Source organism: Octopus bimaculoides, chromosome 1 (assembly GCF_046866305.1).
Source record: "Octopus bimaculoides isolate indiv1 chromosome 1, ASM4686630v1, whole genome shotgun sequence".
NCBI lineage: Eukaryota > Metazoa > Mollusca > Cephalopoda > Octopoda > Octopodidae > Octopus > Octopus bimaculoides.
In genome coordinates, this window is record NC_142928.1 from 180,073,140 (window position 1) to 180,099,727 (window position 26,588).

A 26,588-nucleotide genomic window follows, 5' to 3' on the forward strand; every position below is an offset into this window, starting at 1 on the left:
GAAAAGGATGAAAGGTAAAGCTGATCTCTATGGAATTTGAACTCAGAACATAAAGCCAGAAGAAATGCTGCTAAGCATTTTGTCTGGCATGCTAACACTTCTACCACCTGACTGTGCTAATAATAATAATAATAATAATAATAATAATGATTATTTCTTATATAGGTACAAGGCCTAAAATTTGGGAGAATTGAGGTTTTGTTGATTAAATTAAGTTAATATTTGATTGGTACTTTTATTGATCATTGTGAGATGATGAGGGCAAAGTTGACCTTGGTGGGATTTGAACAAATATTACAAGGCATTTCATCTGACACTCTAACAATACTGCTAACTGAACACCCTAATTATAAGAACAACAGCAACAATAATAATGTTGATGATAGAAATAATTAAGTTAAAAAAGACAAGGGACAAAATCATTATGATCACATTGTTGTTGCATTTTTTCATATTGTCTTGTATAAGACAAATGTGTAACAGCAAATCTTTATTCATTTTCAGTCTTATGACACCCAGTACATGAGACACGACATTCCCAAATATGGTTTTATCACTTTCTTCACATGTCTTTTGCTGCTACATTGGGTCTCCTCTATTGTCATCTCATAATAATTTTCCACTCAGCACACAGTTTTAATTTCCATTACATGTCTGTGAGACCTTAGCTAGATCTCTTAGATTCTTGAACCAGTATTTTTTGATGTTCATGCAAATCTGTTTGAAGAGCAGAAACTGTTTAAAATGATAGGTTAATAAATATCGGAATATTATTGTATATTTAATAAATTATGATAATAGCAATCAAGGCTGATTTTCAATAGTAATGTAATATATTTTTGCTGTTTCGCTAAGACTGTCTCCGCATTTCTCACAATGAATTTACTTTACTTTTATATTAGGTTTGCTAACAGTGCTATTAAAATGAATGATCCCCTGCAGACTTTGTATCAGCTTATGTCAGGTCGGCAACCTGCTTCTGTTACTGTAAGTCCACTGAAATTCATAATTTAACCATTTAGTGTTATTCTTGTAATTGTTTCCTTATTAATGTCCTTTTGCAAATTTCATAATTAACATTTTGTTATTTAGTTAATGCAAAAACAAAAACAGCTTTTTATAGATAACCTTGTTAAAATATTATTTTATTTAACACAGAGTCTTTGTGATGATGCTTGGGGTGATTGGCGGCCCCATTTAGCTATGATGCTGTCTAATCATTCCATGAGACCTGATCATGACAAGAAGAGTATCATTACCTTAGGTGATACTTTAGGTAAGTTGAATTATTTTTGTTATATATGCAGGGTGTCCACAAGGTCTGGGTACATGGAGTAAATAAAATCATAGCATAAACAATTAAATATAAGAAATAATAATTTCTTAAAGTATGTGTTAATCCCCATGTACCCAGACTTTGTGGACACCCTGTATAAAACCTAAGGATGTGGCTATAGAAATATTTTAGTTACTGTTTGCTATTATTCTTTAGGTCAGGTAATCTTAACAATCATTTTAGAGTATGAATGATAAAAATTACAAGTTTACAAACCTTGTATATATATTTTTCTCTCTTGCAGCTGCTAAGGGCTTTCTTCATGCCAGTCATTTCTGTTATTTGATGGCACAAGTTCACTTTGGCACTTACTCAAAAAAGACATCAAAGATTGTCCTCATTGGTTCATCTCACAGGTAATAATATATTGTTAATATTCTTATATATATGTTATCTATACGTAAGTATGTGTCTTAAAATGTTGCTTATAATTTTTATTCAATATATTTCCTAGTTTATCTTTGAAAGAGTTTGCAACCAATGAAGCCATTCAATGCACTGAAATATTTGAATATGCCCAGTCTTTGGGGAACCCTCACTATTTTTTACCTTCTTTTCAAGTAAGTACTTCCATATGCATTTCTAAAACTCTCATTTTGTCTTATGTTTCTGTTTTATGTCTGTACTTTTTGTGAAATGATATTTTTCCCATTTTGTGCTTTCAAGATGAAAATTTGTTCTCTTAGCTTCTTCCCTTCATCACACCTCTAGCTCAGTTAAATAAAAATTATATCTTGTAAACCACTAAACTAGTTTGTGGTTTTTAGCTTTTAACTATTCCACAATGTTGCCCATACTGCTCTATATAGTAAGTTTTAAAAGTTCCTTCTCTTTTTTCTAGGATATGGTATAGTTTTGCAATACTTAATACTATATCTATTCTACTTTCCTTTTACTTTTGACATTGTTGACTCTTATTAAAACATCAGTCTTGATCTATTTCTAGATTTTAGACTTCTTTAATGTCTACTCCCATTAGTTTATGTTATATAAAATCTAAGGTATTGGTTCTTGTACTACCATAGATAATTTTTCTATTCTAAAAAGTGACTAATTCTGTCGGATGTGATTTATTATACTGAAATTAAGGAGAGTAGCTTTATGTTATTTTAATGTAAGTATTGAATGAAAATTTTACGGTCCTTTGTTTGGAAAACTGTGACTTGTTAATGTTGTATTTTGTAATTTTCTTTTTAGCCATACAAATTATTATATGCCTGTCGCCTAGCAGAGTATGGATTGACCCAAGAGGTAGGTTTTGACTCTTGTAGATATAAAGTTTTAGTGCATGCTTTGTTTTCAATTAAAGTATATTCCTCATTTGGCAATATTGAATATCAGTTGAATTAAAGAATTTTATTTGATTACAATCCATCATTTAGAAACAGTAACTTGTAAGAAAAGTGTTAATTACAAGCTAAAATGAAAGGGGTGTATTTATACTTTGATAGATATGAAAGCGAGAAAAGTTTTATAATTAATACTTTATGTCACTGTACCATGTTTAGATGAAATCATTCTGGGATTTCAACTCTGTTATATTTTCAATGTCAATATAAGTTCTTTTATATATATATATATATATATATATATATATATATATATATATAAACAAACACGCATATATAAATAAAAGACAAGACATAAATATGTCATAGAAATTTGTAATGGCCATTATTTATGCCTTGTCTTGTATATCACTCTGTGTAAAAATCAGTATAACTGGAACACAACCATGGATTTACAATATAGAATGGTGATGAACGATAACCTCGGACCCTGCCACAAGAATATGCAGAGTTCTTTACTAACCAAAACAATATTGTTGTCCTGGTGTACTAAAAGAGAGCTGGATTAATAACTTTGTTTTATTTATATATATATGTATGTGTGTGTGTGTGTTCAGTTGTTTTTCTTTTATATCCAATTTTTTTCATGCTAGCATAGTTTAAATGAATATAATAGTGAAGTGTTGTTTTAAGGGCTGGATGACCTCTGTTTTACCTACTTTCAAGTAAGGGATCTCTTATTTTACCTGTCTTCAAAGGCACCACATGAGCAGACAAATTGTTGGCAGAGGTGATGATGAGCAACATTGCTTGTAACCCACGGTTTTTGTGGGGTGCAAATGTAAGCACCTCCCCCCAACATTTAAAAAAATTTCTGCCTACAAATTCACTCACAACGTTTGGTCTTCCTGGGCTAAAATAGAAAACACTTATCCAAAATGCTGCTCTGTGGGACCAAACTTGAAACCGTGGGGATGAGAAGCAAACTTTTTTAACCACATCACACTTTATATAAAGATAGTTTTATATAAAAATGGCTGAGTGGTTAATTCAGTATACATATACAGTGTTGGTGTGTTTATGTATCTCTAACTTAGCAGTTTGGCAAAAGCGATCAATAGAATAAGTATCAGACTTTCAAAAAATATGTACTGTGGTTGATTTGTTTGACTAAAATTATTCAAGGCAATGCTCCAGTATGTCCACAGTCTAATGACTGAAACAAGTAAAAGACACACACACACACACATGCATGCATACATATGCATACATATGCATACACTGAATTGATTCAATAAATGGCACATCTCTTCTGTCAAAATTTAGGCATAAACAAAAAAATTAGTTTGATAAAGCAAAATATAAAAATAGTTATATTTTTCTCTGAAATTGGAATAAAATGTCTTTTCAGGTATTTCTAATGTTTTTGTTTTTATGTTTAAATATTTGGCAGCCTGTCTTATTATCTAGGATATAGAGATGACTATAGGAGTAAACTAAGGCAATGACTGCATAATCTTTTACACAAATTCCGTTTAACTGTTCATGTTTTATGGCAACAATTGAAAATACAAAAATCAAAAAAAAAAAGTTTAATCATTAAAATACTCCTACTCCCTCCCCCGTTTCTATATAAATATATGTTTAATATAGATTGTGAAACATGAAGACATCTGAATCGTCACATTTTGAAATGTAGCATACTAATGAAATAGAAATGTAGGAATATTGTGTAAGAATAGTAAAACTTCATATCTGGAACATTAAATTATCAATAATGGTGTTGTATTTTAAATTTTTCTACAGGCATTGCATTACTGTGAAGTGATAACATTATCTGTGATAAGTAACCCAGTTTACTATCAGTTAACTGTGGTTAAGGTGCTAAATGAGGTAAGTTTTTGCATCATTAACTTCATTTTTCTGCATCATAATTTATCAATTTATTCTTGTATATTTAGAATAGAATTTCTTTTAATTTGACATGCCTCAAACTTTGTGTTGTCTTCAAAATTAAAGGATTGGTTCATCCCATAAATAATATGGGTTTTTTTTTAATACTTCTTTTATATTTCAAAATTAAGATAAACAAAGTTCTTTTTTAATCTAAAATATACTCTCCTTCATTTTCTACAATGCTCTTTCATCTATCTAGTAGACTTGCATGGCCCCTCTTCCAAAATTCACTTGTCTGTGATGAAAAATACTCCTCCAGTACTGTTCTGATCTCGCCTACAGAATTCATATTTTTCTGTCCAAATGATTTTGAAGACTGTGGAATAATTGATAATCAGATGGGGCAATGTCTGGTAAATATGGTAGGTTGGACATCGTTTCCCATTCAAACTGCTCCAGCCTTTGGAATGTCATCCTCGCTGTGTGTGGCTGAGCATTATCCTGATGGAAGAACACCTTTTGTCTTGAAACTAAAGATGGTCGTTTTGCTTCTAGCACTGACTTTGAAGTCAATAAATGTCCAGACTTTGCAAATGATTGTGAAGGACCAGAGAATTTGATATAATCGTATTTCCAGGCTTTTTCTTACAGTTTTATCATCATTTCAAAAGCCTTTCTTAAATTTCAATTGAAGTTCAGTCAGGAAGCTTAGGCTGAATTTTAAAAAAAGTTTCTGGTTATGGGAGAGTTGTTCCCAAAGTAATAGTTTCTTTTTCAGGAAAACCTAAGTAAAAAATATGAATTTGTTAATGGTTTTTTTTTGTAGATCTCCAATCGCCTGAAGTGTTATGATCCTCAGCATTTACAGCAAGGAGATATGTCTGATCCAGTTTGGTTACAACAGTTGGGAAACATCTGTAAAAACTTTGAAGTTAGTAAAAGTTTTTGTTATAAATTTTTGTAGTTCTTCTCTGTCACAGCCAACTAGATAGAACCAGTAAAAGACTTAAATATTTTTAATCTGTAACAAATAATATATATTTTTTAAATATTTGTACTTTCTATTAACATAAAAAATTTAATGCTTTTTTCACAAAATCTAAATTTACCAATGATATTGTAAGTACCAAATTGAACCTGAAAATAGAAACATACAATGCTCTTCATTGTTAATCTATAAATTTTCTAGTTTCTTCCTATCATTTTATAAAGAAATATATTATATTTGAAATTATACTCTTTTACTCTTTTACTTGTTTCAGTCATTTGACTGTGGCCATGCTGGAGCACCGCCTTTAGTCGAGCAAATCGACCCCAGGACTTATTCTTTGGAAGCCTAGTATTTATTCTATCGGTCTCTTTTGCCGAACCGCTAAGTTACGGGGACATAAACACGCCAGCATCGGTTGTCAAGCGATGTTGGGGGACAAACACAGACATACAAACACATACACACATACATATATATATACATATATACGACAGGCTTCTTTCAGTTTCCGTCTACCAAATCCACTCACAAGGCTTTGGTCGGCCCGAGGCTATAGTAGAATACACTTTCCCAAGATGCCACGCAGTGGGACTGAACCCGGGACCATGTGGTTGGTAAGCAAGCTACTTACCACACAGCCACTCCTACGCCTGTAAACATTTTTTGAAGATTCGGGTGAAAGTACTATATTTAATAGAAATATTTCATTAAAGCGGTGAGCTGGCAGAAACGTGAGCACGCTGAACAAAATGCTTAGCGGTATTTCATTTGTGTTACGTTCTGTGTTCAAATTCCGCCGAGGTCGACTTTGCCTTTCATCCTTTCGGGGTCGATAAATTAAGTACCAGTTACGCACTGGGGTCGATGTAATCGACTTAATCCCTTTGTCTGTCCTTGTTTGTCCCCTCTACGTTTAGCCCCTTGTGGGCAATAGAGAAATAAGAAATATTTCATTAATATATTGTTGATTATTATCATTTTTGACTTTCCATTCACAGGAAGGCGCAATACAGCCATTATCTGGTTCTGCTACACCATTAGGACCCCAAACAACGGCAACTAGCAGTGAAAGTGGAGAAGTGGCAAATTACCTAAATAATATGCAAGATTCTTTGGTGTCTGGCTATTCACAAGGAGCAATGGGAAGTTATATTCAAGATCCACAATGGGGTGCACCTAGTATCTCAGCCGAGGCTGGTTACAGTGGAGAGCAACATCAACATCAGCCTTTTCTTGAACAGCATTTATCTAATAATAATTATTTTAACAATTCAGTTAGTGCACAACAACACTCTCAGCAACAAGTACTACAACATCAACAGCAATATCAGCAACAACTAAATGGCCAACAGCAGTTTCATGGAAATGCTGGTAAATACCTACAAACAGTTTTCTTTCGTACCATTTTAATTACACTTCTTCTAAATACATTGAAACACTCTGCATTGTTAATCAGATTTGTTTGCACAATCTCTTTATCATCATTACTAATATAATATTAATGCCTCTTTTGATAGCCATAAAGACACTAGATTATATATATACACACAGATGTGTGTGTATAAACCTTTGTAGTAGAAATATAAACATGGCAAATTTAACTATCATCATCATCATCATCATCATCATTTAATGTCTGCTTTCCATGCTAGCATGGGTTGGACGATTTGACTGAGGACTGGTGAACCGGATGGCTGCACCAGGCTCCAATCTGATCTGGCAGAGTTTCTACAGCTGGATGCCCTTCCTAACGCCAACCACTCCGAGAGTGTAGTGGGTGCTTTTAAGTGCCACCTGCACGAGGGCCAGTCACACGGTACTGGCAACGGCCACGCTCAAAATGGTGTTTTTTTACACGCCACCTGCTCAGGAGCCAGTCCAGCAGCACTGGCAACGACCTTGCTTGAATGATTTTCTAAATGTGCCACCGGCACAAGTGCCAGTAAGGCGACGCTGGTAACGATCATGCCCAAAAATTGAAAAACAATGATGAACACCTTTAATTGATTTTTGAACCTTAGTGCGTTCTCATCAGAGGTGTCTACATCATTTAACCAATCCCAGAGAAATAAGCAGCCTGTCTTTTTATGTACACAACAAATCCAGTGGATTCAGAGAACTGTTTATATATTCTGGCTGTAAAACCAAACCAAAATGATATGCAAATGGGATGATGTCTCTCAATACATGCACACTGACTGTAATGACCTGTTCAACTTATGCCAGCATGCAAAGCAAATGAAATGATGGTTTATACACATACACTAAGTTATCTCATATATATGCTAGATTACTTTGTGTGTGTGTATATATATATATATATATATATATATAGAGAGAGAGAGAGAGAGAGAGAGAGAGAGAGAGAGAGGATGCAATGGATAAATTGTTGCCATTTTATATTTATAATTTTGCGCATGCGCATTGTTTGTTTTTGATTTTGTGTACTACACAGTATAGTAGGATCAGTTGGGCACAGTCTGTGAGAAAAACAGCACCATGATGCAATTCACTCTACCAGAAATTTTGAAATGACATACTGTACTGCTTAGCATTCATGCTGGAAGCTGCAATACAAACATTTCAGAGTGTTTGGGTGTCAATCTGAGGACAGTGCTGAGAGTGATAAAAATCAAACATCCAATCAGCATCATGGTGTTTGGAGTGATCATTAGTGATTGGCGACATTATGCCTCCATTTATCTTCCCACACGGCCTCAGAGTCAACACGGAGGCCTATATCAAGTGCCTGGAGAAGGTAGTGCTGCTCTGGCTCAAGAGGATGACTGCTGGAAGACCCTATGTCTGGCAACAGGACTCTGCAGCATGCCACACAAGCAGGAGAACCTAGTTATGGCTGTCAGATAATTTCTGCGACCACATCACCCCTACCATCTGGCCACCTAACTCCCTAGACTGCCACTGCCTTGATTATTATGTGTGGGGCGCAGTTGAGCGAGAGATCAACAAAACTCTTTGTAACACCAAAGATGAACTGAAGGCAAGGATTATGGCCGCATTCACCAACTTAAATGAGGAGACTGTCCAGAAGAGTTGCAGGAGATCCTGAAGTCGTCTGGAGGCCATGGTTGAAGCCAATGGCGATTTTATTGAATAAATTTACTCTTTAGTATTTCAAGATATTTTTATGTACTTTTGGTAAATATATCTGCGAAAATGAGATGTCAGTGTTATTTTAATTTTTGTGTAATTTAGATGATAGTATATTCACCGCATCCTGTATATATATATATATATATATATATATATATATAGGTGTGGCTGTGTGATAAGAAGCTTGTTTCCCAACCATATGGTCCCAGGTTCAGTCCTACTGTGTGGTAATTAAAAAATGCCGATTTTTGCCAATTTTTAATGCAGATTCGTATTCCCTGCAGCCAAAAAGGGAGGTTTGTGTCGAAAAAAATTTTTTTTAAAAGGGTGGTTTTTTTTTTTTGGGGTGGGGGACGGGCGGAAGTCTTGCCTTATACATCCCCAACTCTCCATTTTCTTACCTTATTAATAATAATAATAATAATATATATATATATATATTCTTTTGTTTGTTTCAGTCATATGACTGCAGCCATGCTGGAGCAGTGCCTTTAGTCGAACAAATTGACCCCAGGACTTATTCTTTGTTAGCCTAGTACTTATTCTATCGGTATCTTTTGCTGGACCTTTAAGTTTTAGATTAGTGGTAACATCCTAGTAGGCTAAGTTTCTCACATAGATTTTTCACATTTATTCTTGTGATTCTTATGTCCTTGAGGAAAACATGTTATCCACAACCAATTTAAATGTTAAGACTTTTGCATATTGGATGAAAGCAATTGAAAAGTGCTTTTGTGAGCATTCATTTGCTATAATAGGATTATAATAAATTATATTTGGACATGGAGATACTGATATTGAGAAAAAAAGGGAAAATAAAGATTGCCAAAGATAATTATAGCCTAAGATAATAAGAGTAATGTTCCTTGCTAAATAGCAGCCTTTGATTCTTAACTTATTACCATTATACTTCTTATAACATATTTTTTACTAGCTCCAGTCAGTGGACTGCATTCATGCTGGGGATTTTACTAGAAAAGCTCTTAGTTGATTATATCAATCACAGATTTTAGTCAAGCATTTATCTTATCAGCTTTGAAAGTGAACAGCAGGCAAAGTCAGTATGGTGTAAAGGGACATAATGAAGGCAAATCAAAATATTGCTAGGCATTTTCATTTAGTGCTCTGATTTTGCACTCTCACTGTGTACATACATCAATGGCTGATGCATCTGGACACATCTTCAGTCATGTGCCTAGTATCTTTGAGTGTTTCAAGTCTTACAACATCAGACACCCTCCTCCAGGTGACCCAGCTGAGGCTGATCAGGCACCGGCTTGTGTCTAGATGGCTGGTTAGCTAACCCATGGCTCTCCACTTTTGATCCACAGCCATCTTGAGGCCCCCTTTGCCGCATCAGTGGTACTGCAGATGGTCTTCCTCCTCACTCCTTCGATGCCTAAACTGGGAAACCCCTGCATCCAACCTCCACTGGGAGACACCTCGCTCTCCAACCAGCCCGCTGGCAGTCACTGACCAGACCCACGTACTTACAGAGCTTTCTCTCAAAAGCTTCTTCCAGACGATCTTCCCGTGGGACAATCAGCTCCAGCAGCACCACTTGCTTGGTGGACACTTGGACATGAGGACAATGTCTGGTCACAGAGTGGTGACTGCAATGTGGCCAAGGAACTTTAGCTGATGCTCAAGATCCACCAGTAGCTACCAGTCTCTTGCAGATGTTAGGATACTATTCAAGCGCACACATATATATTCATTTGCATAAATGCTTATGACTGGCTTTTACTGATCCCATTTACCAAATTCAACTCAAAAGGCTTTTGTTGACTTGAAGCTATGGCCGAGAAAAATACCGAGTGTCACACAGTGGACTTGAAGATGGAAACATGAGGTTGTGAAGCAAACATTTTAATTATACACTCAAGTATATAAGTTCAAATATATTTGTATGAGAATTCATTTTTCTATTTCTAGTCATTCAGGTTTCATTCCTTGTAATATTTTATTGTTATTTATAGAATATTCCTATAATTATACACAACAACAACAACAACAACAACAACAGCCACAAGAATCTATGTATAACTATCAAGAAGAAACAGATGGACTTCAGAATTCAAATTATCACCAGAATGCCCCTCAAGGTAAGACATTGTTTTTTTTTCTTTTTTTATCCTTTAATAATCAGAATTAATTTATTTTGTTGGCATAATAACAAATTCTTATATTTAAAATGTTAGCTGAGAGAGAAGAGGCACTTAAGCTTTTGTATGGTCTGGTCTTCTTGATGGGTGTCAGTAATGTACTTGACTGTCAGTTTGAAAAACTGGAGGTCAACATCTGTTGGTAAAATGTGGGAGAGTTGGGATTCTCAAGGGTGGTGAGAATGGTTAATAAAAAAAATGCTCAGTGCAGAATCTGGCAGGTAAAACATAGTAGGTAGGTTGAGAAGACCTGGATGTTTCTCAGAGTTTTATGCGCGTGCATGTGTTTGTGTGTGTGTCTTTGTCTTGGTTGTAAATAACCATCACCATCACCATCACCATCACACAAATGATGTTGCTCATTTCTAGTCTTCAGTGAAAAACATGTCTGGCCATGGGAACATATTACCTTGTTTGGAATCAGGTGAGTGTTGGCAATAGGAAAGCTATCGAGTCAAAGAAAATCTGCTTAGTAAATTTACATCTGACCCATGCAAGCATGGAAAATGGATGTTAAAAATGATGATGATACATATTGCCAAAACTGCAAGCCAAAGATGAAGCTTTTCTCTATATTTCATGCAAAAAAAAAGAATTGAAATCCTTAGTTAGTGTTTTTTTACTGTTTCACATTTGTTTTTCCATCCTAGCATGATTTGTATACATCTTTTTATAGATTTGGATATTTACATGCTTTCAAAGCTATGATTTTTTGTTGTTGATTGCTTTTCCTAATACTAACTATTAAAATCTAAAATGAGAAGTAAGTGTGACAGTGATGTCTGTCAGACAGACTGACGCAATCAGAGTTGTATTTGTATTCATTACTATGTCTTCAGCAGTCAAATGCTTCAACCGCACAACTGTCATCTCTAAAATTTCTAATGCTACCTTATTTGGTTTTCTATGCAAAATAAATGTGAAACAGTCAGAAAGTGAAAATAAATTAAAAGATTTTTATTTTGTCGTAAAAAGTTAGGAAAAAAAAATCACTGAGAGATTCTTTATGATAATCTATTTGTTTCTGATGTTTTTATAGAGACAGTTGGATCTGATGCCCATCTTGGAGCTCGAAATAATACAAGTGATAATCAAGCATTTGGCAGTCAAGAACAGCAGGTTTCAGCCATATCTGGGACACAGTCTTGGGAAAAGCCTTTACATCCACCCCAAGCTCAAAATATAACCCAAGGATCTAATTTACATTCTGAAGAAGGAGTATCTGGAGATCAAGTAGCTTCTTCAACAACTGAAACTACTAATTCTGAAGGAGGTGGATTTGATTATTTTGGAAGCAGTACACACAAGGTGAGCAACCAGTTGTAGTATTTACGAAAATGAACTATTCCACTCCTCAAATGAGACAGCATTAGCAATTGATGGCATCTCAGTATTAAGATTTCCTTTTTTTTATTATATTAAAGTATTATAATAATGGGTTGTTTTCAAATTATTATCATCTGGGTAATTTTGTGGAATATATTTTAATTTTTAACTTCTCCAAAAGCTTGCAGATGTATCGTGATGTTTTATTATATTCAAAGATTTTGGTGCTTTGTTGTATTCTGCAAATGATTGTGACATTTTAAAATTCAGTTGAGATGTATTTTCTCAGACATGGTGATTATATTACCTTAGATGAATAACAACTTTGTCTCTGTTATAAAACTTGTTTCCGTGTATTCTAAAATTTTATGGAAATATTTTATTTTAGAAAAGTATATCAAATTGTAAATAAATAGCAAATTCTTCAGAAACCTTGTTCGCGTTTTTCATGGCCTTGATTATTTTATAAAAGATAAAATTACTGCATTACTAATGAATGATTTCTGATATGGAATACACTGGTTATGTATATATATATATATATATGTCAATAAGAAGAAAAGTAAAGTAATTGTTAAAACGGAGTGATGATAACCTATTTGCTTGTAAGGCTAATTACTTAGTTGATGTTACATGAACTTTTGATGTTACAACAGTTCTGAGATTAAGATATGTCAGAGCATGCAGCCTTTTACTCCTTTTATTGTGGATAAAATTGTTTCTTAAAAGTATTTGCTTATAAAGATATTTTCAATAATAATGGAGTAAAATGAGGAGTGGATAAAAATGCATTGCTACTTCTATGCAAAAAAATGTTATATTATTTTTTTTTCTGTGACACTAGAGAAGCAAAACAATTTAATTATTTATTATTCAATTACATCCAAAAGTAAAGTTGAAGCAAAATTTTTGTTGATACCTTATAGAGAAGGGGAACAGCAAATCTTTAATAATGTAATTGTTGCACTGTCATAGAACTCTATTAAAATTGTTAGTAGGTTTAGCTGAAGTGCATATTATATTTAATTACTTAGATTTATAGTATTGGAGAATGTATCTTTTTTTTTATGCTGTTTAGTATAGTTATCTTTTTTTTTCACAATGTTCAACTTAAATTTCCATTCATTCAGTTATATTGTTTATCTTTAAAGAGTATGAAGTTAATTTATTTATATTTCTTTTGCTTTTGGATTTGATGTTATAACCTTGAAAATTGTGTTTATAATTAACCTTCCAGTTAGCTAATTAATTATAGCTTAAAAATGTGGTTACTTTTTTTTAAAGTAAGGAATTAGCTGATTCTTTTGAGGAAAGCTTGTTTGTACAACATGGTTGATGATACAATAAGCAATGTATTATCTGAAGTCCACTAATTATATAACATTAGGATTATCATCAAGATGGTGGTGTGATGTAATGTATCATCATTGTTTAAAGTTGGAGATAGAGAGAGAGAGACATACACACACACACACACAGAAGTACAGTTTGAGGCTGAAATCAGTAGAAGCTGTAAAGGAAAGAGAGTTCTATTAGAAGAGCTTCTAATTTCAGAATCAACATGGATATTTCATTAGAATTTAGCAGAGAAACAAAACTGATGCTAAATGTTTGTGTGAAAATGATGAAGAATTTAGGCACCCATGCCAATGTCGTCTCCTTCATTGGACACGAAACTCTGCTTGCGAAGACTTGTTGGGGAAAGCGAAATCGTAATGGCACCTGTGCCCAGCGTCGCCTTCCTGGCACTTGTGCTGGTGGCACGTGTAAAGACATTCGAGTGAGATCATTGCCAGTGCCGCTGGACTGGCTCCTGTGCAGGTGGCACGTAATATACTCCATTTTGAGCGTGGCCGTTGCCAGCACCGCCTGACTGGCTTTCGTGCCGGTGGCACGTAAAAGCACCCACTACTCTCTCGGAGTGGTTGGCGTTAGGAAGAGCATCCAGCTGTAGAAACTCTGCCAAATCAGATTGGAGCCTGGTGTAGCCATCTGGTTTCACCAGTCCTCAGTCAAATCGTCCAACCCATGCTAGCATGGAAAGCAGACATTAAACGATGATGATGATGATGATGATGAATTTTGTCATTATTAAGCTGGTGTTTGGAACATCAATTAACATAATATTTTGAAAAAAGCATTTCATTTAGATCACTTTAATACAGGAAATTTGTGCCATAGAACCAGGCATGGTCTTCAGGCTGCTTGGTATCAAAAGGGTTATAGCAGAAGAACTTTCTCACCCGAACTTTTTTACAAATGGAATTGTCAGAAAGTTTGCCCTGTGGATAGTAAATCAATGTTATTATTTGATGAATTTCATTTACCCAGGTGCAAAATAGAACATGAATTTATGTGAAAAAGGTTTACTGATAAAATATATGCAATGACTGAGAGCAATTCTAAGTATGTGTAAATCTGTTGGCCTAAATGTTTTGATATGATTAAAGCGATGAACATGCATTGCTTGTAGCATAGTGTCAGCAAAAGGAAATTTTCAACTTTGAATTGAGTAACATTTTTGAAATTATTGCACAAACTTCTGGTCATTATCCAATTTTTATTGGTGATATTACATTTAAAGATCATTAAAACCCTTTTGTACCTGTATTTTTAACAAAGATATAGTGACTTTTTCAATTAAATTTTAAAAAGAATCTAGAATTTAGTTTGGCTCAGTACTCCTTACATTGTCATCATTTTACATCAATTTTTCTGTACTGGCATGGATGGATGGTCTACACCAATGCAGTATCTCAGCACTTATTGCTGTCATTTGCCACTTCCTTCATAAGATTCAGCATCCTGAGATCAGAATTCACTATGTTTCATGTTTTCCTTGGATTTCCTTTTCCAAGCTCTTTCCGCCCGGTTCTTCACTAAATTGTTATTTTTACATGCATCTGATTCAAAGCAGTCATCTTTCTTGTATCCTAATTCCTCTATTTAATTTATGAGAAAACTTTGGTGGTGTATGGAACAAAGTAATTTAATAGTAAATCTAAAATTTTCGAACTAAAGAAAAAAAAAATCTTCTCAGTTACTATTGACTAAAAACATACTCATTTAATAAGATTAGATTTGTGTTGATGTAAATGTAAATATAAGTCAGTGTTTCTGCTGTTGGGATGAGGTTCATAGTCTGAAAAATTATCTTATGTAGTATGATAGACTGCTGTTTACTATTTTGAGATCAAAAGGATCCATCAGTGGATGAGCTGCTATATCAAGAGAAGAAAGAACAGTATTGATGATGTTTTTTTTACCTCCAAAAGCATTAATAACATAAGTAAACTGAAAGGGTGTTGGTTGATAATTGAAACTGCATTGCAAATTTAGTTCATTGAAAGTTTAGTGTCTAATCAAAGGCACTCGATATATTCCATATATTTAGCATTAAATAGAGTTTTATTTAGAATGGTGAAAATGATGACACCTTATGGAGTTCTACAAAGACACAAAATAAACTATACTGCTTTCTAATTTGGAACTGTGCTCTCTGTTCAGCCTTGAAGAGATGGGCTGTTTCTGCTGCATGTATATATGTTGGGGCATTTTGTATCTGTTTTCCCATCCAATTTTTTAATGTTTGATGTGTCTGATGGTGTTACAGCAAGATGGCCTTGCAAATTTCACAGCATGATGGATAATTTGTAATAATGTTAAACAGCAATAGAGGATCCACTGAAAAATAAACTTGAATTATTTTGTGTGTTTCAAACTGATAAGAGTTGCACAAACCAATGTTTTTATTTTTGTAGCTGGTTTTCCTTGACTGGATGCTGTTTCTTTAACCAACAGTAGAACTATTACCTTGTCACCCGAAGAACCCTTTTTTTTTTGGTTTTTTAAAGCATATAACACAATGAACTACATCTAAAGCATCCAGTGTTTCCTTTCTCTATACTGATTGTTATCATTTACTTGATAAAATGCCACAGATTTTAAAGAAAATTTAACTATTATTTAAGAAAAGAGAAGTTAAAATATGAAATGAAAATAAGTGTTAATGAAAGAAATATAAACAGGAATTCTTATATCTGTGAAAAGCTTCATACTAGAGCAAAACTTTTCCCACTAAACATTTTAATTTTTTTCTTAATTGGTCTCAAGATTTATACATTTGAATTTGAATTTGAAGCAATGACTTTTACAATTGGATGAAAAAAGTATTAGTTATTGTGGAAGTGATATATAGTTACTTGAGCTAGCTAGAGTAATGTACCTTGTTGATACAAAGGATGCATAACTTGGATTGCTGCTGGTCGACCTGGCACATGAGTTTCTTATAAATTTTACTTTTCAATCATTGTATTATTAATAATGAAGTATTAACATGAGGCTTTCTGAAAAGTTTTATAATGTTTGAAAGATCTATTCAATTTTAACTAATTTGGAAATGCTGATTTTAAACGAACTAAGCTTATTCAGTTTTTTTCCTCCCTACAAATTTTTATGTTGTACTTGTCTTATAACAAAAAGATTATTTTCTTTTCTCACAACTCCAAGATGAAATATTTAGAATAATACTTTATTTTTACAATACTTTGAAACCTATGGAGGTTTATTAATGTTGGAAAGAATAGATTGAAAAGGTGTTTCACTTGCCTACATGGAAAAAGATCTGTTGGACTGTTCCTGTTAGCTTTGATTGAGCAAATCTATTATCTAAAAGAAAACTTTGTGACCATATACAAACTCATGATTCTAGATGTTTATTTGGGTTTTATTATTCTAATATTATTCTAATAAATTAGATATGCAGAACAGTAAATTATCAAACAGCTTTTTATATAATGGTCTTTAACTAAGAGGAATTTTATATAAGACATTTAGTTTGGATGATAGAATGCTAGAAAAAATATGCTTTGCATCTCCATGGGAATAGTCTCGTGCATTTGTAAACAAAATACAATTGACCATAAATAGTGGGTTACTCAAAGGTAAAAGTGTAATAGAGATTCTGTTCTTGTTGCTTGTGATGTGGATAAATTGCATTCAATTTTATGATATATCAAATTAAATCCATCAACAGACAGATTTCCAAGAACGAAAAAATATTTTGGCTGAAAGGAAGGAGACAATTTGGATGTTATTCATACTTCAAATTTTTACAAAAGATAGCATTATAAAAAGCTAACCTAAGTGTTCCACATTATCTAGTTTGATACTGCACTGTTTAAGTTAAGATCATGTCAGAGTCAATTCCAAGGTTAATAAAATGTTACAATAATGTACAGTACTGTTCAGTATGTCCTATTATCATTATAATACACTTATTCTCAATACAATAGCAAGAAAGATAAGTTCTTTGTGAATTGAATTGCCGCATTTTGATTTTAGTCAGGAATTGGTCTATTTATGTCATCAAGGCAAATCTTAATTACTAATATACCTCTCACTAATATACCAGTAATTTGAGACTGCATGTTGTTATTGTTGTTGTCATTTGATATGATAAGGAAGGAATGAATTTCTTATGTAGTATTTTTTTTCTCTTGTAGCCTATCATTGCACCAACACGTTACGGGAATAATCGCCAGCGCACAATATCAGAAAGCAGCAATGTCAGTAATGGCAGTGCCAATAGTGTCAAAATGGCATCACCAAAGAAAACAAATAATGCTGCCAAACCCAAACCTGTAACTGTAAGTAAAAAGAAAAAATCCTGTCCTATTTGATAAGGTAGTTTATTATGGGATACAAATTTATTTATGTACTCTTTTACTTGTTTCAGTCATTTGACTGCGAGCACCGCCTTTAGTCGAGCAAATCAACCCCAGGACTTATTCTTTGTAAGCCTAGTACTTATTCTATCGGTCTCTTTTGCCGAACCGCTAAGTTACCGGGACATAAATACACCACCATCGGTTGTCAAGCGATGTTGGGGGGACAAACACAGGCACACAAACATATATATATATATATATATATATATATATATATATATATACACATATATACTCTCTGAGTGATTGGCGTTAGGAAGGGCATCCAGCTGTAGAAACTCTGCCAAATCAGATTGGAGCCTGGTGTTGCCATCCGGTTTCACCAGTCCTCAGTCAAATCGTCCAACTCATGCTAGCATGGAAAGCGGATGTTAAACGATGATGATGATGATGATGATGATGATATGACAGGCTTCTTTCAGTTTCCATCTACCAAATCCACTCACAAGGCTTTGGTCGGCCTGAGGCTATAGTAGAAGACACTTGCCCAAGGTGCCATGCAGTGGGACTGAACCTGGGACCATGTGGTTGGTAAGCAAGCTACTTACCACACAGCCACTCCTGCATTTTAAATTGTTTTATATTTCACCATATTCACTTGGATTATTATGAAAATGCAAGAACTTATCTGTTCACTTTGTATCTTTGAGGTCAGGAGGAATAGGAGACCCTTAACTTATAAACAGGTAGGGAATAACATTGGGAAGGGCATCCAGCTGTGAAAAGGACAATACCTCCGTAACATATTTGTGTAAGCCATGCTAACATGAAAAAACAATTGTAAAAATGATCTACTGAACAAAGTATGCATTTGGGTAAGCTTTTGGAACAAGTTCTTTATAGCTAGATGTCTTTCCATTGATAACCATTTAATGCTTTGTCCCCCTCCGTGCTAACATGGAACATGGACGTTAAATGATGATGATGATGATGATAATTATAATTTTTGCATACAACTTCGATGAAAGCTTTATGGTGAAATTTGTATTTAGCATTATAAACAATTACTGTAACTCTGTCATTATTTATATGTTTGACTGGAGGTTATGTAGAAAGCTCTTTTAGTAGGTGTAGATGACAAATAGAAGCTTTCAAAATCTAGAGTGAAAGGTATTAGAGTTTTGGGGTTAAAGATACATACAAAAGACTGTATAAATGAAGATGTCACTGCTGTAAATTATCAATTCTGTGGTAAGTCATTAGTAGTTGCACAAAGATGCCAGAAATATACTAAATATTTTAAAATAATTTTATTTAATTTCTCAAAGAAAAAGAAAAAACAAAATAAATAAAATAAAATAAAATAAATAAATGAAATAAATATTAAAATTATCCTTCACATCCAATGATATATTTTGACTATTTATAGTAAGCTCTTGCTTTACTAAATATATTTCCTATTCTAGTATTCCAACAGAGTTCTAGTTGTTATTGCAATCTTTATTATGGACAATACTTTCCCAGCATTAAGGATTAAAACTTCAATCTCCATTTGTAACAGTGCTATTAACAATAACGATACCTTGAAATCTCAATTCTTCAGGGAGAGACCAAGGGTTGGTGGAATAGTTTGAATATATTCAGTCAACTTGGAAGGCAGAAGAAGAATGAAATGATACTTCCTGAAGATAAAAATCCTGCTGTAAGTTGCATTAATTATTTTTCCGAAGACAATTTTAAAATTATGTTACAATTTTTTTTTTCTGGCATGTAGCTGAAGCCAATTAAAGACAACTAATTTTTAATGTCTCTTCATCAAATTAGCTAAGTATTTCAAGTTCTAATATTTATCAAGTCCAAGGTGGTGAGCTGGCAGAACTGTTAGCATGCCGGGCAAAATGCTTAGCGGTATTTTGTCCTTCATTAAATTCTGAGTTCAAATTCTGCCACGGTTGATGCTGCTTTTTATCCTTTCAGGGTTGATAAAATCGATGTAATCAACTTAACCCCTCCCCTGAAATGGATGGTCTTGTGCCAAATTTTAAAACCAATATTGATCAAGTCCTGTTTTGATTTGGTGGTTTTCATCACAACAATCTCCCTTGGTAATTGAATCTTCTCTCTATGGATTCCATAGGAAAAGTTTGTTGCTTTGTGAGCTTGTTGCATTGCTTGTGTATTTTCTATTGTTGACAACTGATAATTTCTAAGATAATATATTTTCACAGGTCGACTTTTTGCCTATTTTCTTATAGGCTGTATCCTTTTCTGTAAGGGCATATTTCTTTCCCTCTGTCACCAGAACATTTAAAATAAAGTAAATGGTGAAATGGTGAAGTTTTGGCTTTTTGTTTTAAAGCAGTATTAACCCTTTAGCATTTAAACCAGCCAAATACTCTATCTATTTTATGTTCTTTCTGGCCAGACCCTGCTTCTCACACCTACTCTGCAATATCATTCTAAAAATAATAACATCATTAAAATCTAGAGCTATGAGATAATGCATGAGTAATTCAAAACAATATGTATAAATAAGCATTATATTTGACAGACTAATCTGATTGCTAAATGATTAAAAGAACTCTCTCTTTATAGATGTAGATTGATATGTCATTATTTACTAATGTTTAAATTACTATAAAGAAGTTATTATAAATAATGGTAATATGTTATTTATTTAAAAGTAACTGCAAGGTTCTTCAATAAATCCTAGTTTGTTAACCATAGTTCCCCTTATTACTAGAAATTTTCATAATACACTCTTTAATTTATATATATATATATATTTTATATCACTGCTGGAATTATTTTCTTGTTTCTCCTTTCACACAGAACTGGGGTGGGGAGAACCCCCCCTCCAAAAAACAAAATGAAAACAAAAGAAATTTTAAGGCCTTTATATATAAATAATTTAACTTTGTGTTATACGATGATTGTATACTCCCATCTCTAGAAACCTGGTAATTTAAGAGTTGTACTAACAGTTATGATATTAAAATGTGACAGGAGTTGTTAGATTATTCCTTTTAATTAATAAAAATTTTGCTCTTATTTCATTTTTCCTCTTTAACCCTTTTGTGACACATGATATTTTGGTATATGTAGCCAAAAAGACCAAAGTTTTTTTTTCCTGTTGAGATTGAAATTGATGGGTGCATGTAGAAAACAAGGGATAAAGTGCTTAAAACTACTTTATTAGTATGTAAAACTATATATATATTATATAGTATGGGGGCCAGTCGTCAAATTTAGTTCGATTTCGATTTCACTGGCCTCAACAGATCTTCTCCTTCATTGGACACTAAACTCTGCTTGCAAAGACCTGTTGGGGCAAGTGAAAGAGAAATTGTGATGGCACCACCGTTCGGGTGTGATCGTTACCAGCGTCACCTTCCTGGCACTTGTGCCGGTGGCATGTGAAAAGTCATTCGAGCGAGATCGTTGCCAGTACCACTGGACTGGCTCCTGTGCAGGTGGCACGTAAAATACACCATTCTGAGCATGGCCGTTGCCAGTACCGCCTGACTGGCCTTCGTGCCGGTGGCACGTAAAAACACCCACTACACTCTCGGAGTGGTTGGCGTTAGGAAGGGCATGCAGCTGTAGAAACTCTGCCGAATCAGATTGGAGCCTGGTGTAGCCATCTGGTTCACCAGTCCTCAGTCAAAGTGTCCAACCCATGCTAGCATGGAAAGCGGACGTTAAACGATGATGATGATGATAGTATGATATTATGTCTATTGAAAGACAATCACGGATAGACTGTTACACTTCAAAACATGTGTTTCATTGGACCAATGGATCGACTTCAAAGTCCTTTCAGCTTGTATCACTTGGACCGATCAGTTGGGTGTTGCAAAAGGGTTAGAAAAAATCTTTCAGTTATATTTCATTTTTGGAATGAATACTTTTCTAATAAAATTCAAATTGAAATACTTATTTTATTTTGATGAGGAGCATCTAGTTGTTAAAGCTGATTAATTTGGTAACCAATTTATTAACAATTTTTTCATAGATTGTTGAAGAGAGAACGGAAGATGTATTCATGTTAATTTTGCTTTTTAACCCTTGTTTATCATCAGATTGTGTGGGATGCTGAAAGAAAGAAATGGATCAATACAGGAGAGGACGAAGAACCAGAAGCTGAGACTGCTCCACCACCTAAGGATATAGATCTAAATAAACGTAAGATTAGATTCCTGATATTTTTATTACAATGCTGATATGATAGACTAGTTGTTAACTTACCCCATTCATAGAATTTTTAAGATTTATAATTTCAGCATCCTAAATGTTTAATTTCTCTCTACCCCAACTGTCAGAAATTAAACCAAGCCCTAAAAGAATACAATTGTTAGATTATACACGTACGACTAGAATGGAGATAGCAAGCAATAATTGAAGGTACTTGGAATGTACAAGACAATATATAATTCAACATTTAAAAGTTCATACATTAAATTAAGAAATTATTTATATAATGCAGTTGTCAAGGTGCAGGCATGCCCATATGCAGGTGTGGCTCTGTAGTCAAGGAGCTTGCTTTTCAGCCATGTAGTTTTGGTTTCTACTGTGTGACACTTTGGGCAAGTATCTTCTTCTATAGCCCCATGCTCTCCAAAGCTTTGTGAATGCATTTTATAGATGGAAACTGAAAGATGCCCATCATATATTGTGTGTGTGTGTGTGTAGACAGACATGCACCCACAGGCATGCATATATGTATTTTTGATGGTGGTTGTTTAACTTCATTCCTATCCTTATCAAGTAGACTTAAGGAAAAAAACATAACATATAAAAGTATATACTATCCAATATTAAAGATTTGGTTGCTATTTCTAGCAAGTGGAGCCATTGCATAGAAGTCTTCATGCTGACTTGTGTGGGCAGTTTTGAGATTGGAAGTACATTTCTGTTGAATTAATTCACTTCATCTCTTTGTTATAACCTGAAGTCTTTACCCTAGCCAGTAACTTGAGGGTTAGACCATGTCATGAGGATTTATTATTAATTAGCTATATGAAGACAAAATCCTTGATTTTGATCTGAAGGACCATTAAAATTTGCCGGAGCAATTGTAATATTAAAAGAAAATTATCTCCCTTAGAATGTATTTTACAAAGTTGTCTCCCTTAAACAACTAGCTTGCTTTCACACCCGAATTATTTAATAAATGAGTAACAGCAACATCACAACGATAATTTCTTTATTAACAACAAGGGCTCACAGAAAAGGAGGACAGTATTAAAGACAATATATAAACATAGTGGGTTGTTTTTATGAAGGGCATATAAAAAAAAAGAGTAAAAAATAAGTAAAGAGAAAATTCCAACAAGGAGTCCCTGCAGAAAGATAATGAAGGAAAATCTCACAGAACCTATATCACTCTGATCCATGAATGTAAGCACCCTCTCTTAGTTGTCATTTTCCTGCCTACAGATGCATGCTCAGAGCTAACCTGTTCATTTGGGCTTTGTTCACTACTCTCACCCACCTTTCAAATTTACTGGAGGGCAGTATTTTCTGCCCCACCTTCACCAAATGGCATTTGGGAAAGTTAATGAAGGTTTGGCTGAAGAGGAACATATCCATTTTCAGTCTTCGAATCTTTTCCACCACACTGTCTCTTTTGTCCAACTGATTTTGGAGACTGTGGAATAAATGATAATCAGATGGGGCAATGTCTGGCGAATATGGTGGGTTCCTGTTCAAACTACACCAGCCTTTGAAATGTCATCCTCACTGTATGTGGCTGAGTATTATCCTGATGGAAGAACACCTTTCATTTTGAAACCAAAGATAGTTGTTTTTCTTTTGGCACTGACTTATGCTGCTTGCAGTAGATCTCCTTTGTTATTTGGTTTGGGTTTAAAAGTTCAAAGTGGACTAAACCTTTCATATCCCACCAAACAGATAACAACAACATACGTGGGTGAAGACCTTCTTTAGCCTGGAATGCTGATGTTTCTCCTTTCCTCACCCACTGTTTTCAGTGCTCGGCATTTTTATAGAGACCCTATTTCTTGTCACCAGTCACTATTCAGTCCAAAAAAGGTTCATTTGTGAGCCGTGGCAGGTAAGAAGAGCACATATTCATGCTCTATAGACTCAGATAATTTATGAGGAAGCCATTGACCCAATTTGCTAACTTTTCCGTTGGCATGCAGGTGTTGATGAATGGTTGAATGACCAATTCCAAGCTTCTCTGCTAGTTGCTCAACAGTTATGATGAGATTTTGTTTCACAAGGTTTTGCAGGATGTCCTTGTGGAGCCCTACAGATCTTCCAGGATGAGGCATATCTTCTAGGCTGTAGTTTCTGGCTGGGAATTTCTGGTACCACCATTGATACTGGCTTACGCTTGTTGTCCGATCCCCATATACTGCATTAATATTCCTCGCACTTTCCGTTGTGCTGTTGCCTTTATTGAACTCATAAAGCAAAATATACTGAATATGCTACTTTGTCACTTCCATTATAGCTTTGAAAAAATAAGTATTAAAATTGAACTGCAGTCTTCAAAATTTGCACTAAGAATTAGGACAAGATAAAATTACTACCTGCTTTTATAGTAAAGTTGTTGCAGCTAGTTTATTCTGTCCTACTCCAACTTTTAGTTCATGCACCTGAAAAAACTGCATTATTTATGGGATGACCCAATATAAATATTTTTTATCTAATTCTTGTAGAGTACCTGTTTAATGTTTTCTTTCTAGGATTTTCATTTTTATTGTGGGATATGTATTTTTGATCCAGATTGATCATACCACCTTAAAATTATGACTGCACAGTACTTGTTGTTGAATTCCAAGTCAAACTTGTTCTGACAGACTTAGGCTCAAAACCCTTTCAGCCTTGTCTATCTGTATTTTGTAGGAGTATTTAGAACTGTTATCATCTGATATGTTTTTTCCTTTTCTATGATGGTTGGGTGTGATTTGATGGAGGTTTGGCTGCTATTTCAGTAAGTCAAGTTAGCATTATAGTGTCTCCCTTGTTATTTTGCAATTGTAACCTATCAGATTTGAAAATAGCCCACAAATATCTGTTGTAATTTTGGATGTGTATTACCATCATTTGAGGGAAGCCATAAGTACCACTTAGAAAGATCATAAAGTAGGGCTTCAATTAACTAAACAAACAAATCAATGTGAAATAGTTATGGAGAGTTATTTATGCTGAATATGTCATTCCATTATCTAATTCTTTTTATGCCAGCAGAAAGTTTATATGGGACTCTAGTCATCATCATCATCATCATCATCGTTTAACGTCCGCTTTCCATGCTAGCATGGGTTGGACGATTTGACTGAGGACTGGTGAAACCAGATGGCAACACCAGGCTCCAATCTGATTTGGCAGAGTTTCTACAGCTGGATGCCCTTCCTAACGCCAACCACTCAGAGAGTGTAGTGGGTGCTTTTACGTGTCACCCGCACGAAGGCCAGTCAGGCGGTACTGGCAACGGCCACACTCAAAATGGTGTATTTTGTAAAAAGGAGAAATTGAAAAAAAATGCATCTTTAGAAAAGACCTGCAGTAAATATATCTTCTATAGGATTATGGCAAATCTGCAATTGATGTTGTTAAAACATACTATTTCAAATCAAGTAAATTTATGATATCAAGACAGCCAGAGATGTATGTGTCCATTTCTTTATTTGAAAAATAGAAAACAAAGAAACTGCTTTACATTAAATCATCAACTGGACTAGGTATTAGAAAATTTTATACTTAAGTTTCAGTATTGTAATTATTTTATATGGATATGTCTCTCTGTGATCACACAGTGAGTGTGTACCTACCTAAACACCTTTCTCTCTCTCTCTTTCTCTCTCTCTCTCTCTCTCTCTCTCATAATTCCCCTCTTTCTTCTTTTCCAGCATCTATTCCTGAAGCAGGTCCTCCACCGTCTACTGGGAATAAGTTTGCCTTACCCAGGGCTCGAGGTAAGTACTTTCCCTTCCACTAACAATGTTTATCAGATTCGTTGTTACAACTGACAATCCATCCTCCCCTTCATTCAAGTTAATAGCTTCTTACATTTGCTTTCCTTTTAGTAAATTAAACCAGTCATTTACTCATCTAAACTCCTAGTACAGATTCCAGAAAGCTTTTACTCTTAATATCTGGACAGTGTGATAAAACTGACCACCAGCTAACTGGTGCATAGATGAGTTACTGAAATGAACCAGTGTTACATTGTCACCCTTGTATACGGAAATATAATATTGTATTAGCTTGTCATAAGGTTTCACTATTTGCAGAACTTTAGAAATATATCATAGTCTAACAGCATTCTCCTTTGTATCAAATTTCTATCTGTAATGAGCAAACACAGGTGCAGGCATGGCTGTATGGTAAGAAGTTCACTTCCCAACCACATGGTTCCGGGTTCAGTTCCACTGCATGCCACCTCAAGCAAGTGTCTTCTACTATAGCTTTGGGCTGACCAAAGTCTTGTGAGTGGATCTGGTAGACAGAAACTAAAAGAAGCCTGTTTATATATATATATATATATATATATATATATATATATATATATATTAGGGATAAAAATTGAAAATAATAATGTTAGAGATTTGGGTTTATATGTATATGTATATGTAGGACTCTTGCATCAAAGATGATGTATCAGCCTTCATCTTGGCAAACAGCCTGCACAAATGATTTGTTTATAATGATCAAATGTTTGTGCAGCACATTAGCTCACTTTCTCCATCAAATCAACATTGTCTGAACAGGTGCACTGTATACCATGTGATCACAGAGCAACGTGTGATGAAGTGTTTTGCTCAAGAA

At 34.3% G+C, this 26,588-nt stretch overlaps 1 protein-coding gene across 35 annotated transcripts in view; it reads left to right on the forward strand.

Moving 5' to 3' along the window:
• LOC106868398 (uncharacterized) overlaps nt 1-26,588 on the forward strand; it is a 133,713-nt gene that overhangs the window by 87,415 nt on the left and 19,710 nt on the right. For 33 of the 35 annotated variants that reach the window (XM_089363171.1, XM_089363175.1, XM_089363240.1 and 30 more), the window contains 14 exons: nt 903-987; nt 1,159-1,276; nt 1,581-1,692; nt 1,791-1,896; nt 2,534-2,587; nt 4,432-4,518; nt 5,348-5,452; nt 6,511-6,883; nt 10,606-10,731; nt 11,831-12,099; nt 17,622-17,765; nt 19,390-19,488; nt 21,869-21,971; nt 25,670-25,735. In XM_089363171.1, the coding sequence (XP_089219297.1) occupies nt 903-987; nt 1,159-1,276; nt 1,581-1,692; nt 1,791-1,896; nt 2,534-2,587; nt 4,432-4,518; nt 5,348-5,452; nt 6,511-6,883; nt 10,606-10,731; nt 11,831-12,099; nt 17,622-17,765; nt 19,390-19,488; nt 21,869-21,971; nt 25,670-25,735 (1,847 nt within the window). Of the gene's footprint in view, nt 1-902; nt 988-1,158; nt 1,277-1,580; nt 1,693-1,790; nt 1,897-2,533; nt 2,588-4,431; nt 4,519-5,347; nt 5,453-6,510; nt 6,884-10,605; nt 10,732-11,830; nt 12,549-17,621; nt 17,766-19,389; nt 19,489-21,868; nt 21,972-25,669; nt 25,736-26,588 lie in introns of those variants that run through there. The other 2 variants (XM_089363264.1, XM_089363271.1) reach the window with 1 other exon arrangement.